Below are 16,125 nucleotides of genomic sequence, written 5' to 3' on the forward strand. Positions count from 1 at the left end.
TTGGAAGACTTCTGGATGAAGTCCCCATTCTCCCGGGTGGAGGTCGTGCCTGCTGAGGAAGTCTGCTTCCCAGTTGTCCACTCCCGGAATGAACACTGCTGTCAGTGCTAACATGTGATTTTCCGCCCATCGGAGAATCCTTGTGGCTTCTGCCATTGCCCTCCTGCTTCTTGTGCCGCCCTGTCTGTTTACATGGGCGACCGCCGTGATGTTGTCTGATTGGATCAGTACCGGCTGGTTCTGAAGCAGGGGCCTTGCTTGGCTTAGGGCATTGTAAATGGCCCTTACCTCCAGAATATTTATGTGAAGTGAAATCTCCTGATTTGACCACAGTCCTTGGAAATTTCTTCCCTGTGTGACTGCACCCCAGCCCCGAAGGCTGGCATCCGTGGTCACCAGGACCCAGTCCTGTATTCCGAATCTGCGGCCCTCTAGTAGATGAGCCCTCTGCAGCCACCACAGCAGCGACACCCTTGTCCTTGCCGACAGGGTAATCCGCTGCTGCATCTGGAGATGGGACCCGGACCATTTGTCCAACAGGTCCCACTGGAAAATCCTTGCGTGGAACCTTCCGAATGGAATCGCTTCGTACGAAGCTACCATTTTTCCTAGGACTCGTGTGCATTGATGTACCGACACCTGTCCTGGTTTTAGGAGGTTTCTGACTAGAGATGACACCTCCTCGGCTTTTTCCACTGGAAGAAACACTTTTTTCTGGTCTATGTTCAGAATCATTCCCAGGAACAGAAGACGTGTCGTCGGGACCAGCTGTGACTTTGGAATATTGAGAATCCAGCCGTGCTGTTGCAGCACTTCCCGAGAAAGTGCTACCCCCACTACCAACTGTTCCTTGGACCTCGCCTTTATCAGGAGATCATCCAAGTACGGGATAATTAAAACTCCCTTCTTGCGAAGGAGTATCATAATTTCGGCCATTACCTTGGTAAAGACCCTCGGTGCCGTGGATAACCCAAACGGCAGCATCTGGAACTGATAGTGACAGTCCTGTACCACAAATCTGAGGTACTCCTGGTGAGGAGGGTAAATGGGGACATGCAGGTACGCATCCTTGATGTCCAGGGAGACCATGTAATCCCCCTCGTCCAGGCTCGCAATAACCACCCTGAGCGATTCCATCTTGAACTTGAATCTTTTGATATAAGTGTTCAAGGATTTTAAATTTAAGATGGGTCTCACCGAACCGTCCGGTTTCGGTACCACAAACATTGTGGAATAGTAACCCTTTCCTTGTTGAAGGAGGGGTACCTTGACAATCACTTGCTGTGAATACAGTTTTTGAATAGCCACCAACACGGCCTCCCTGGCAGAGGGAGTTGCCGGTAAGGCAGATTTTAGGAAACGGCGGAGGGGAGACGTCTCGAATTCCAGCCTGTACCCCTGAGATACTACTTGAAGGACCCAGGGATCCACCTGTGAGAGAGCCCACTGTGCGCTGAAATTTCTGAGACAGGCCCCCACCGTACCCGGGTCCTCCTGAGCAGCCCCAGCGTCATGCTGTGGACTTACCGGATGCAGGGGAGGACTTCTGCTCTTGGGAACTAGCTGTGTGCTGCAGCTTTTTCCCTCTACCTTTGCCTCTCGGCAGAAAGGATGAGCCTCTAGCCCTCTTGCTTTTCTGGGGCCGAAAGGACTGTACCTGATAATACGGTGCTTTCTTTTGCTGTGGGGTAGCCTGTGGCAAAAAAAGTCGATTTCCCAGCAGTAGCTGTGGAAACGAGGTCTGAAAGACCATCCCCAAATAGTTCCACCCCCTTATAGGGCAAAACTTCCATGTGCCGTTTCGAGTCGGCATTGCCTGACCATTGCCGAGTCCATAACTCCCGCCTGGCGGCAATGGACATAGCGCTTATTTTTTATGCCAGACGGCAAATATCCCTCTGTGCATCACGCATGTATAAGACGGCGTCTTTTATATGCTCCATCGTCAGCAAAATATTGTCCCTATCCATAGTATCGATATTATCCGACAGGGAATCTGACCACGCAGCAGCAGCACTGCACATCCATGCCGATGCAATCGCTGGTCGTAATATAATGCCCGTGTGTGTGTATATAGCTTTTAGGGTAACCTCGTGCTTTCTATCAGCAGGTTCCTTTAGGGCGGCCGTATCCGGAGACGGTAGTGCCATCTTTTTTGATAAACGTGTCAGCGCTTTATCTACCCTAGGGGGTGTTTCCCAACGTGACCTATCCTCTGGCGGGAAAGGGTGCGCTGCCAATAACCGTTTAGAAATTATCAATTTCTTATCGGGGGAAGTCCACGCTTCCTCACACACCTCATTTAATTCCTCAGATGCAGGAAAAACTACAGGTAGCTTTTTCTCACCAAACATAATACCCTTTTTTGTGGTACCTGGGGTATTATCAGAAATGTGTAATACATTTTTCATTGCCTCAATCATGTAACGGGTGGACCTATTGGAGGGTACACTAGTCTCATCGTCGTCGACACTGGAGTCGGTATCCGTGTCGACATCTGTGTCTGCCATCTGAGATAGCGGGCGTTTTAAAGCCCCTGATGACATTTGAGACGCTGGAACAGGCACAAGCTGAGTAGCCGGCTGTCCTATGTCGTCAAACCTTTTATGTAAGGAGTCGACACTGTCACGTAATTCCTTCCATAAGTCCATCCACACAGGTGTCGACCCCGCAGGGGGTGACATCACATTCACAGGCATTTGCTCCGCCTCCACGTCATTTTCCTCATCATACATGTCGACACAGCAGTACCGACACACAGCACACACACAGGGAATGCACTGACAGAGGACAGGACCCCACAAAGCCCTTTGGGGAGACAGAGGGAGAGTATGCCAGCACACACCAGAGCACTATATACCACAGGGATATCACCTATAAAGAGTGTTTTCCCTTATAGCTGCATTATATTACTATACTGCGCCTAATTTTGTGCCCCCCCTCTCTTTTTTGCCCTTTCTGTAGTGCAGGACTGCAGGGGAGAGCCAGGGAGCGATCCTTCCAGCGGAGCTGTGAGGGAAAATGGCGCCAGTGTGCTTAGGGATATGGCTCCGCCCCTTTCTCGGCGGCCTTTCTCCCGCTATTTTAATAATTCTGACAGGGGTATTTTTACACCTATATAGCCCCTGGGGCTATATATGGTGTCAGTTTGCCAGCCAAGGTGTTATTTATTGCTGCTCAGGGCGCCCCCCCCCCAGCGCCCTGCACCCATCAGTGACCGCAGTGTGTGGTGCGCATGAGGAGCAATGGCGCACAGCTGCAGTGCTGTGCGCTACCTTGGAGAAGACAGAAGTATTCAGCGCCAATTTTCCGGACCTTCTTGCTTCTGGCTCTGTAAGGGGGACGGCGGCGCGGCTCCGGGAACGGACGACGAGGTCGGGTCCTGTGTGCGATCCCTCTGGAGCTAATGGTGTCCAGTAGCCTAAGAAGCCCAAGCTACCACCACTTAGGTAGGTTCGCTTCTTCTCCCCTTAGTCCCTCGTTGCAGTGAGCCTGTTGCCAGCAGGTCTCACTGTAAAATAAAAAACCTAAACTATACTTTCTTTCTAGGAGCCCAGGAGAGCCCCTAGTGTGCATCCAGCTCGGCCGGGCACAGAAATCTAACTGAGGCTTGGAGGAGGGTCATAGGGGGAGGAGCCAGTGCACACCAGATAGTCCTAAATCTTTCTTTAGATGTGCCCAGTCTCCTGCGGTGCTGTCTATTCCCCATGGTCCTTACGGAGTCCCCAGCATCCACTAGGACGTCAGAGAAATATATACCGTATATACTCGATTATAAGCCGACTTTTTCAGCACGTTTTTTTGTGCTGAAAAAGCCACCTCGGCTTATAATCGAGTCAGCGTTGAGGGACACGGAGAGCGCATCGCGCGGCTCTCCTGTGTCCCCCCTGAATCTCCAGCAGCAGCGGTGTCTGAGTGTTAAAGGAAGTGCACGAACCGGCACTTCCTTTAACACACGCCGCTGCCGCCCGAGATGCAGGAGGGACACAGGAGTGCCGCGCGCTGCGCTCTCCGTGTCCCTCATTCAGAAGACAGCGCGGGAGCGACGGAAGGTAAGTATCTAGCACTGTGGGGCATATCCGGCACTGTGGGGCATATCAGGCACTATGGGGCATATCACGCACTGTGGGGCATATCAGGCACATCTGGCACTGTGGGGCATATCAGGAACTGTGGGGCATATCAGGCACATCTGGCACTGTGGGGCACATCTGGCACTGTGGGGCATATCTGGCACTGTGGGGGCATATCTGGCACTGTGGGGGCATATCTGGCAGTATGAGGGCATATCAGGCACTGTGGGGCATATCAGGCACTGTGGGGCATATCTGGCACTGTGGGGCATATCAGGCACTGTGGGGCATATCAGGCACTGTGGGGCATATCTGGCACTGTGGGGCATATCTGGCACTGTGAGGCATATCTGGCACTGTGGGGCATATCAGGCACTGTGGGGCATATCAGGCACATCTGGCACTGTGGGGCATATCAGGCACTGTGGGGCATATCAGGCACTGTGGGGCATATCAGGCACATCTGGCACTGTGGGGCATATCTAGCACTGTGGGGCATATCTGGCACTGTGGGGGCATATCTGGCACTGTGGGGGCATATCTGGCAGTATGAGGGCATATCTGGCACTGAGGGCTGTGTACGGCTAGAGCTGCATTTCCCACCCTAGGCTTATACTCGAGTGAATAAGTTTTCCCAGGTTTTTGGGGTAAAATTAGGTGCCTCGGCTTATATACGGGTCGACTTATACTCGAGTATATACGGTATATATATATGTGTGTACTTTTTATTATTTGATATATGTGTTTTTTTTATATATATATATACACAGCGCATGTATTGTATGTGCTGTGTACTAAACCAACTCATTAACTAGTTGCACTATATTATAATATGTTTTTATATTACAATCTGATAACCCCCTTTTTTATAATAATAACTCTCCCTACTGTATGTTCTCTTATGGAGCTATTCTGTGAGACTACATAAATATTAGTAATCCAGTTTTGGTGTATTCCGGTTGCTATGACAACATACTTTGCTCTCTCTCTCTCTCTCTCTCTCTCTCTCTCTCTCTCTCTCTCTCTCCTTCCGGGTCATATGACATTGGTCACATGACGCGCTGCAGATGCAGCAACGTTAGCCACATTAATGTTATATACTAGGTTCCCTAATGATTCATGGAGCTTCCGGTCACATGGGTGCTGTCACTTGGTTAGGGTCACGTGACCGCAACATCTAGACTATACTCTGCCCACACTATACAGGTTTCTCCATATTTACTAGGGAGTATCAATAGATTCAGGGCTACTTTGATCACATGATCGGATGCGGTCATGTGATCAGTCTATCATAGTGATATTACAACCTTTAAACATTAAAATCTCCTTTTCTAATATTCTTTTTACATTTTATTCATCTTATTAACCTTTGGGACCTTACAGTATTTTTATATATATTTGTTTTTATGTTTTTTTCTGGACGGTTTGTTCTAAGCAAATCAACAATTAGCACAGGTGTCAATCATAACATAATTATAAAGGGTATATAAGGACTTTCTGCCACACACTGTAACATATGCTCCTGATGAAGCTGGAAGTCCTGTAGCCAGCGAAACGTGTAGAGCCTGAATCTGTGAGCCGACACCACACCAGCTATCTTGGATTCCTGATATCGACCTTTGGCATTTATTGGACACTGCACTCCACCACCTGGAATATCAGTTTAAGCTCCTACTATCTGGACTACCCTTTGGCCATAAATGGACAATTCCTAAGGCTGACAGCACATCAAGGGATGATTCCAACTGTTCTGGTAATATCCAGTGTTTATTGCTGACTTATTATTTGGTGGAGGTCCTAGCCTATGAGGACTCTACAGGAACCTTTTTGGTGGATCGGCTGAATTCAAAAATATTTCAATTGGTTGTCAGCTTAATTCAAACCATTTTTATGGCATTGTTTACATTTTATTAGCTTTTATCCATACGCATACCCTTTTATATATATTTTTTGTAATGTTCATTGGTAAATAAATTGTTTTTATTTTTTTTAATTTAACAAAAGATCCAGATTATTTATATCCGCACAGCCAGCGCTGATCTCTGTATTGTTTCTGTTGTATCTATTTAAGGGAATTTGATCATCCCTATACCAGCGGCTGCTGACAGCACGCTTGTATATAGCTATACTCCATCGTACGCATGGAAGTAAATCATACTTACCGACTTTTAAAGTCACCTCTCAGGGAGAAGACCGGAGAGGAGATGAAGCTAACATCGTTGGGGGCCAGAGCTAGACTGTCAGTCACTAAGCCACACCCCCAAAATGCTGTGATTCGTGGGTCTGCATAGAGGGGTGTGACTTAATGACGCATACATACAGTACACTGAACTTCTCTGTGGAATCTCCTCATCCTGCCCACTTCACTAGGAAGCGGGCGGGATGCGGGAGAACTGCCCACTCTTCGGTGGGGCCGGAGGACTGGCCGAAAAACCGTCAGACTCCCGGCACTTGCGGGAGAGTAGGTAAGTATGAAGTAAATGCATATACAGTAGTTCCTGTTGCTATAACACCATCCACCGTATACCAGTAATATACCGTTATCTTCAGAACCCAAATGCTCACCTTTACCTTAGAGCCTCATATGTTTTCTGAGACTTAGGTGCCGCCAGGACTTATTACGGATATGTGTTATATTCAGCAGGTAGGGATATAATGTTACACTAAACTGGGCCTATTCAATTAGACCTCAATGTACTAGGCAACTTAACACTACAGCATAGGATAGATATATAAAATATATGCAATAGCAAATTACCCATTAAAAAATTGTAAATAATTAGAACCATAGGTTAGTAATGCAAACTCAGATAAATAATCCTATCTATGTGATACAGCATACAAGGTAATACAGGTTGAGTATCCCATATCCAAATATTCCGAAATACGGAATATTCCGAAATACGGACTTTTTTGAGTGAGAGTGAGATAGTGAAACCTTTGTTTTTTGATGGCTCAATGTACACAAACTTTGTTTAATACACAAAGTTATTAAAAATATTGTATTAAATGACCTTCAGGCTGTGTGTATAAGGTGTATATGAAACATAAATGAATTGTGTGAATGTAGACACACTTTGTTTAATGCACAAAGTTATAAAAAATATTGGCTAAAATTACCTTCAGGCTGTGTGTATAAGGTGTATATATAACATAAATGTATTCTGTGCTTAGATTTAGGTCCCATCACCATGATATCTCATTATGGTATGCAATTATTCCAAAATACAGAAAAATCCCATATCCAAAATACCTCTGGTCCCAAGCATTTTGGATAAGGGAGACTCAACCTGTACTCAAATTGAATAAGATTCACTACAGTGATATACTATTTCCGTAAACCCAGACATGCAAGCCTCCGGTAAGTGGTTCAGGACAGGGTAGCCTCTATGTATGGGCATAATGTGCAGTTGCCCAAGGGCCCCATGATCCTAAGGGCCTGCCAGCCCCCCTCCATAGCTTAATGCCATGGCCGGTAGCAGCCGCCATCCCACAGGGCCGAAGTATCTTGATGCTGGGTGATTTTAATGTATTCTTTATACCCTGATGAAAATGCTTATTGCAGTGAAACACTGATAACTAGCAGCCCTGTGTCCGAGTGATATGTTCCTTAAGTGCCTGCGTCCACATACAAGTATATATGTAAACAAATGGACCCGCCCTCTGCCGATTGGGTTACTTCAGTCACTCTATCCCCTCTGGTTCCTGCTTCCCGACCACTCCCATCATCACCCTCTCTCAGCCCTGCACCCTCCCATACCATTTTACTTATTCCCTGTTCTGGTCCTCCAATGTGCACGGCGCGCACAGTGGGAGTTGTGTTGCGATTAAGTCATCACGTAAACCTAGTGACCTCATTTTTATCAGGCTCTGATTGTATTAAGCACAATGAATTGTGATGTGTGTTTTTATCCACCATAGGCAAGTAATATACCGGTGGCTATGGTAACACTAGAATACATGGTGCCGTTAACATCACGTGTAAAACACATTTTCCCTAAAATCAATACAAAAAAGCATTAATCATGTCAGATTTCTTTATGTGCCTTTGTGTAGCACTCGTAGAACAGAATGGTGACACAATTACATTACTCACCTTAGTGACTCTGCAAAACTTCTGAAAGTTCTTAAAATGTGATCCTGCGACGTCGCTGAAAGTGTCGTGTACAATATCTATAAAAACCAGCAATAAAATCAATAGAAATTGACTATTGTATTCTAGCAGGTTATAATAGATTAGTGGTATCTGGGAGACAACATACGGGCGTTGTGGCAGAAATGAGCAGAGCAATAACTGGACCTGGGTATACACCCTGAGGAAAAGGTGTAACCAGGGCCGCCATCAGGGGGGTGCTGGGGGCACAACTGTCCCAGGCCCGGGAGAGTGGAGGGACCGGGCTTCCCGCTACTGAGAGGGCCCCGACTCAAAGTATTGAAACTGGCAGCAGCCATTTTGGGAGGGACATTTTCAAAAGGTTGAAGGGGGCAGGTGTGAACAGCTGTGGAGGGGTCAATCTGACAAAGAGCAAAATCCCTGACAACAAGCAAAACCCATGTGCACTGCAAGTGGGGCAGATATAACATGTGCAGAGAGAGTTAGATTTGGGTGGGGTGTGTTCAAACTGAAATCTAAATTGCAGTGTAGAAATAAAGCAGCCAGTATTTACCCTGCACAGAAACAATATAACCCACCCAAATCTAATCTCTCTACACGTTGCATATGCCACACCTGCAGTGCACATGGTTTTTCCCAACTGCTAACAAATTTGCTGCTGCGATCAGGTCTAAATTAGACCCTATGTCAGCATAATATAGTGAGGCATAATATGGTCACAGGGGATTAAAAGTGGGGGCGTAATAATATGGTGTCGGGCTTTTACTGTGGGGATTTAATATGGTGTCAGGGGAATTACTGTGGTGGGCATAATATAGTGTTGCTGAATATCTGCACAGGAACTAGATAGATAGGTAGATAGATAGATAGATACATAGATAATTGTTGTTTTTTGTTTTGTTTTTTGGGGTTCTGACTATTTGTCAGTCCCAGGCCCCACAATTTCTGATGGCAGTGTACTGAGTTTGGTGGGCTGCCTGTCATTTGGAAGGTGGGGCCACATGACAATACACAACACAGGCACCACAGACACATTGGCCTCCCAGGAATCTTCCTGGTGAGCCCTTTGTCCAATATGCCCCTGTTGGTGACAGTGGGTACAGCGGATGCGTACCGGCTGCTAAGGAGGACACACGGCTCTGCCAGGGGACCACTCGTAATGCAGTAGGGGGCCGTTAGTGAAAAAACGTTGTGGCAGCCATCTTTGGAACAAGGGGAGAAGAGATGCTGTGCAACTCACCAAGTGTCCCCTGTTCCCAGTGCCTGGTCAGAGAGAGAAGTGGCAACCTTGTCCCTGTTGCTGAGTCCCAGCATCTGTGTGGTGGAGGCGGAGAGACGGCTCCAAGGTCCCCGTTAATGGACAACCCAGAGTGTGTGGTGATGTGGTTCCCCACTCCTACAAGGGCGGATCTTCAATGTCCCTGAGACGAGCAGCATAGGGGGAAGTGACCTCAGGAGCATCACTACTGCTGGGCAGCTGAGCAAGCCAATGGGGCTATGATTTACCTTTAAACAGCGACGGGCCTGGAGTGTGGGGGGTGCCCGCCACAGGGTGTGTCTGTGCACACAAGCTTCCCCCTCGCCCCCCCCCCCCCCCTCTGTGTGTACACCTATGCCCGGCTGTAAGTATCGGGGTTGGGGTTAGGACTAGCGGGAGAGTTAGGGTTAGGACTCCGGGGTGAGGGAGGTTAGGGTTAGGCTAAAGAAGGAGGAGGTTAGGATTAGCTTTACCTTTCAACAGCGATGGGGGAGGTTGGGATTAGGCTACAGAAGGGGGAGGTTAGGATTAGGCTACAGAAGGGGGAGGTTAGGATTAGGCTACAGAAGGGGGAGGTTAGGATTAGGCTGTGGAAGGTTAGGGTTAGTCTTCAGGAGGGGGAGGTTAGGGTTAGTCTTCAGGAGGGGGAGGTTAGGATTAGGCTGCAGGAGGGGGAGGTTAGGATTAGGCTGCAGGAGGGGGAGGTTAGGATTAGTCTGCAGAAGGGGGAGGTTAGGATTAGTCTTTGGAAGGTTAGGATTAGGCTGCAGAAGGGGGAGGTTAGGATTAGGCTGACGAAGGTTAGGATTAGGCTGCAGGAGAGGGAGGTTAGGATTAGGCTACAGGAGGGGGAGGTTAGGATTAGGCTGACGAAGGTTAGGATTAGGCTACAGGAGGGGGAGGTTAGGATTAGGCTGCAGGAGGGGGGAGGTTAGGATTAGTCTGCAGAAGGGGGAGGTTAGGATTAGGCTGCAGGAGGGGAGGTTAGGATTAGGCTGCAGGAGGGGGAGGTTAGGATTAGGCTGCAGGAGGGGGAGGTTAGGATTAGTCTGCAGAAGGGGGAGGTTAGGATTAGTCTTTGGAAGGTTAGGATTAGGCTGCAGAAGGGGGAGGTTAGGATTAGGCTGACGAATGTTAGGATTAGGCTGCAGGAGAGGGAGGTTAGGATTAGGCTACAGGAGAGGGAGGTTAGGATTAGGCTGCAGGAGGGGGAGGTTAGGGTTAGGCTGCAGGAGGGGAGGTTACGGTTAGGCTGCAGGAGGGGGAGGGTAGGATTAGGCTACAGGAGAGGGAGGTTAGGATTAGGCTGACGAATGTTAGGATTAGGCTGCAGGAGAGGGAGGTTAGGATTAGGCTGCAGGAGGGGGAGGTTAGGATTAGGCTGACGAATGTTAGGATTAGGCTGCAGGAGAGGGAGGTTAGGATTAGGCTACAGGAGAGGGAGGTTAGGATTAGGCTGACGAATGTTAGGATTAGGCTGCAGGAGAGGGAGGTTAGGATTAGGCTACAGGAGAGGGAGGTTAGGATTAGGCTGACGAATGTTAGGATTAGGCTGCAGGAGAGGGAGGTTAGGATTAGGCTACAGGAGAGGGAGGTTAGGATTAGGCTGATGAATGTTAGGATTAGGCTGCAGGAGAGGGAGGATAGGATTAGGCTGCAGGAGAGGGAGGATAGGATTAGGCTACAGGAGGGGGAGGTTAGGATTAGTCTGACGAAGGTTAGGATTAGTCTGACGAAGGTTAGGATTAGGCTACAGGAGGGGGAGGTTAGGATTAGGCTGCAGGAGGGGGGAGGTTAGGATTAGTCTGCAGAAGGGGGAGGTTAGGATTAGGCTGCAGGAGGGGAGGTTAGGATTAGGCTGCAGGAGGGGGAGGTTAGGATTAGGCTGCAGGAGGGGGAGGTTAGGATTAGTCTGCAGAAGGGGGAGGTTAGGATTAGTCTTTGGAAGGTTAGGATTAGGCTGCAGAAGGGGGAGGTTAGGATTAGGCTGACGAATGTTAGGATTAGGCTGCAGGAGAGGGAGGTTAGGATTAGGCTACAGGAGAGGGAGGTTAGGATTAGGCTGCAGGAGGGGGAGGTTAGGGTTAGGCTGCAGGAGGGGAGGTTACGGTTAGGCTGCAGGAGGGGGAGGGTAGGATTAGGCTACAGGAGAGGGAGGTTAGGATTAGGCTGACGAATGTTAGGATTAGGCTGCAGGAGAGGGAGGTTAGGATTAGGCTGCAGGAGAGGGAGGTTAGGATTAGGCTGACGAATGTTAGGATTAGGCTGCAGGAGAGTGAGGTTAGGATTAGGCTACAGAAGAGGGAGGTTAGGATTAGGCTGACGAATGTTAGGATTAGGCTGCAGGAGAGGGAGGTTAGGATTAGGCTACAGGAGAGGGAGGTTAGGATTAGGTTGACGAATGTTAGGATTAGGCTGCAGGAGAGGGAGGTTAGGATTAGGCTACAGGAGAGGGAGGTTAGGATTAGGCTGACGAATGTTAGGATTAGGCTGCAGGAGAGGGAGGATAGGATTAGGCTGCAGGAGAGGGAGGATAGGATTAGGCTGCAGGAGGGGGAGGTTAGCGTTAGGCTGCAGGAGGGGAGGATAGGATTAGGCTGCAGGAGAGGGAGGATAGGATTAGGCTGCAGGAGGGGGGGGGGTTAGCGTTAGGCTGCAGGAGGGGAGGTTAGGATTAGGCTGCAGGAGAGGGAGGTTAGCGTTAGGCTGCAGGAGGGGAGGTTAGGATTAGGCTGCAGGAGGAGGAAGTTAGGATTAGGCTGCAGGAGGGGGAGGTTAGGATTAGGCTGCAGGAGAGGGAGGTTAGGATTAGGCTGCAGGAGGGGAGGTTAGGATTAGGCTGCAGGAGAGGGAGGTTAGGATTAGGCTGCAGGAGGAGGAAGTTAGGATTAGGCTGCAGGAGAGGGAGGTTAGCGTTAGGCTGCAGGAGGGGGAGGTTAGGATTAGGCTGCAGAAGGAGACGGTTAGGATTAGGCTGCAGGAGGAGGAAGTTAGGATTAGGCTGCAGGAGGGGAGGTTAGAATTAGGCTGCAGGAGGGGGAGGATAGGATTAGGCTGCAGGAGGGGAGGATAGGATTAGGCTGCAGGAGGGGGAGGTTAGGATTAGGCTGCAGGAGGGGGAGGTTAGGATTAGGCTGCAGGAGGAGGAAGTTAGGATTAGGCTGCAGGAGGGGGAGGTTAGGATTAGGCTGCAGGAGGGGGAGGTTAGGATTAGGCTGCAGGAGGGGGAGGTTAGGATTAGGCTGCAGGGGGGGGAGGTTTGGATTAGGCTACAGAAGGGGGAGGTTAGGATTAGGCTGCAGGAGGAGGAAGTTAGGATTAGGCTGCAGAAGGGGGGAGATTGGGATTAGGCTGCAGGAGGAGGAAATTAGGATTAGGCTGCAGGAGGGGGAGGTTGGGATTAGGCTGCAGGAGGGAGAGGTTGGGATTAGGCTGCAGGAGGAGGAAGTTAGGATTAGGCTGCAGGAGGGGGAGGTTGGGATTAGGCTGCAGGAGGGGGAGGTTGGGATTAGGCTGCAGGAGGAGGAAGTTAGGATTAGGCTGCAGGAGGGGGAGGTTGGGATTAGGCTGCAGGAGGGGAGGTTAGGATTAGGCTGCAGACGGGGGATGTAATGGGATAGTCTGCGGAAGGTTGGGGAGGGGGGGTTTTATGGTTAGGCAGCGGGAACAGTGGGTTAGGATTAGGGGTGTGTCAGGATTCTGGTCATTGGGATCCCGCTGTCAGTCTCCTGACTGATTCTTAGTGGCACGCTAAATTTTAACAGCAATTTGCTCCCTATGCCGGCAACTGAAATCCCCCCTAAGTGTCATATTTGACTTTCTGGCATCTTTATGCATTTCTGCCAGTTTTGTTATACACAGACTTACTAAAGCCAAACGTGACGGGAAAACGCTGACAACCCACACTGAGTGACCATCAATGTTTATTCAATTACAGGACTAGAAATCCCAGATTTATTGTATAAAGCAGCAGGTATTTTAGGGGTCTATTTACTAAATCCTGGATGGAGATAAAGTACCAGCCAATCAAACAACTACTGTACCTGCCATGTCACAGGCCGCGATTGACAAATGACAGGAGCTGGTTGGTTGGGACTTTATCTCCGTGCACCTTACCTCCATCCAGGGATTAGTACATAGACCCCTAACTCTCCACAAACCCACCCAAATAATACCGCTTTCACATTGCAATGCCAGGTCCTTCCCGGGGGTCCTTCATGCGTGGGACAAATTGCCACCCAGGGGCGGGGACAGAGCCGGCATTAGGGGTGGTTACGTTCACGCTGCACCTGACCCGGTATTTGAATGAACGTGTCAGACGACCCGGGAGTTCCTCCATAGCCCCTTTCACACCGCAGAGCGACCCCGTGTTGACCCGACAATAACCCGGGCCGATACTGGGTTATTTTTGTGGTGTGAAAGGGTATTAATAAGGAAAGTTAATAGCAAGTACTTCACAGATCAAGAGGATAACAGCCATGGGCCTAATTTAGATCTGATCGCAGCAGCAAATTTGTTAGCAGTTCGGCAAAACCATGGCCCTCATTCCGAGTTGTTCGCTCGCAAGGCGATTTTAGCAGTATTGCACACGCTAAGCCGCCGCCTACTGGGAGTGAATCTTAGCATCTTAAAATTGCGAACGATGTATTTGCAATATTGCGATTACACACCTCGTAGCAGTTTCTGAGTAGCTCCAGACTTACTCGCATCTGCGATCAGTTCAGTGCTTGTCGTTCCTGGTTTGACGTCACAAACACACCCAGCGTTCGCCCAGACACTCCTCCGTTTCCCCAGCCACTCCCGCGTTTTTCCCAGAAACGGTAGCGTTTTTTCCCACACACCCATAAAACGGCCTGTTTCCGCCCAGTAACACCCATTTCCTGTCAATCACACTACGATCGCCGGAGCGAAGAAAAAGCCGTGAGTAAAAATACTATCTTCATTGTAAAATTACTTGGCGCAGTCGCAGTGCGGATATTGCGCATGCGCACTAAGCGGAAATTCATTGCGATGCGAAGAAATTTACCGAGCGAACGACTCGAAATGAGGGCCCATGTGCACTGCAGGTGGAGCAGATGTAACATGTGCAGAGAGAGTTAGATTTAAGTGGGGTGTGTTCAATCTGAAATCTAAATTGCAGTGTAAAAATAAAGCAGCCAGTATTTACCCTGCATAGAAACAATATAACCCACCCAAATCTAACTCTCTCTGCACATGTTACATCTGTCCCACCTGCAGTGCACATGGGGGGTCATTCCGAGTTGATCGCTCGCTAGCTACTTTTAGCAGCATTGCAAACGCATTGACGCCGCCCACCGGGGAGTGTATTTTCGCTTAGCAGAAGTGCAATCGCTTGAGCAGCAGAGCGCCTGCAAAATCATTTTGTGCAAAACAAGAGCAGCCCTGTAGCTACTTTTCCTGTGCATTGATTCTAATGATGGAGGGACGGCTTTTGACGTCACACACCCACCCAGCGAACGCCCAGCCACGCCTGCGTTTTTCTAAGCACTCCCTGAAAACGGTCGGTTAACACCGAGAAACGCCCACTTCATGCCAATCTTCCATGCGTCGTGCCATGCGAGTAAAAGCTTCGCTAGACTCTGTGTAAAACCACAATGGACTTTGTACCCGTACATCGCGCGTGGGCATTGCGGTGCATACGCATGCGCAGAAATGCTGATTTTTAGCCTGATCGCTGCGCTGCGAACAACGGCAGCTAGCGATCAACTCGGAATGACCCCCCATGTCCAGAGCCATATTGAGGCATCAAGGCTAATGTGCAGAGAAGTTTCCAGGCAGCACGGCTAATGTGCAGAGCCGTATCCAGGCAGCACGGCTAATGTGCAGAGCCGTATCCAGGCAGCACGGCTAATGTGCAGAGCCAAATCCAGGCAGCACGGCTAATGTGTAGCGCCATATCCAGGCAGCACATCTAATGTCCGAGCCGTATCCAGGCAGCACGGCTAATGTGCAGAGCCATATCCAGGCAGCACAGCTAATGTGCAGCGCCATATCCAGGCAGCACATCTAATGTGCAGAGCCATATCCAGGCGGCACGGCTAATGTGCAGAGCCATATCCAGGAAGCAAGGCTAATGTGCAGCACCATATCCAGGCAGCACGGTTAATGTGCAGAGCCAAATCCAGGCAGCACGGCTAATGTGCAGAGCCATATCCAGGCAGCACGGTTAATGTGCAGAGCCAAATCCAGGCAGCACGGCTAATGTGCTGAGCTGTATCCAGGCAGCACATCTAATGTGCAGAGCCGTATCCAGGCAGCACATCTAATGTGCAGAGCCATATCCACGCAGCACGTCTAATGTGAAGACGTATCCAGGCAGCAAGGCTAATGTGCAGAGCCATATCCAGGCAGCACGTCTAATGTGCAGAGCCATATCCAGGCAGCACGTCTAATGTGCAGAGATGTATCCAGGCAGCACATCTAATGTGCAGAGCCATATCCAGGCAGCACGTCTAATGTGCAGAGATGTATCCAGGCAGCAAGGCTAATGTATGAGCCATATCTAGGCAGCACGCCTAATGTGCAGAGCCAAATCCAGGCAGCACGCCTAATGTGCAGAGCCAAATCCAGGCAGCACGGCTAATGTGCAGAGCCATATGCAGGCAGCATGGCTCATGTGCAGAGCCGTATCCAGGCAGCACGACTAATGTGCAGAGCCA

General features: G+C 49.5%; 1 protein-coding gene across 2 annotated transcripts in view; it reads right to left on the reverse strand.

Moving 5' to 3' along the window:
- LOC135050310 (interferon-induced GTP-binding protein Mx1-like) overlaps positions 1–16,125 on the reverse strand; it is a 139,381-nt gene that overhangs the window by 7,879 nt on the left and 115,377 nt on the right. For both annotated transcript variants that reach the window (XM_063956714.1, XM_063956713.1), the window contains exon 12: positions 8,170–8,246. In XM_063956714.1, coding sequence (XP_063812784.1) covers positions 8,170–8,246 — 77 coding nt within the window. The remainder of the gene's footprint in view (positions 1–8,169; positions 8,247–16,125) is intronic.

Source organism: Pseudophryne corroboree, chromosome 2 (assembly GCF_028390025.1).
Source record: "Pseudophryne corroboree isolate aPseCor3 chromosome 2, aPseCor3.hap2, whole genome shotgun sequence".
Lineage (NCBI taxonomy): Eukaryota > Metazoa > Chordata > Amphibia > Anura > Myobatrachidae > Pseudophryne > Pseudophryne corroboree.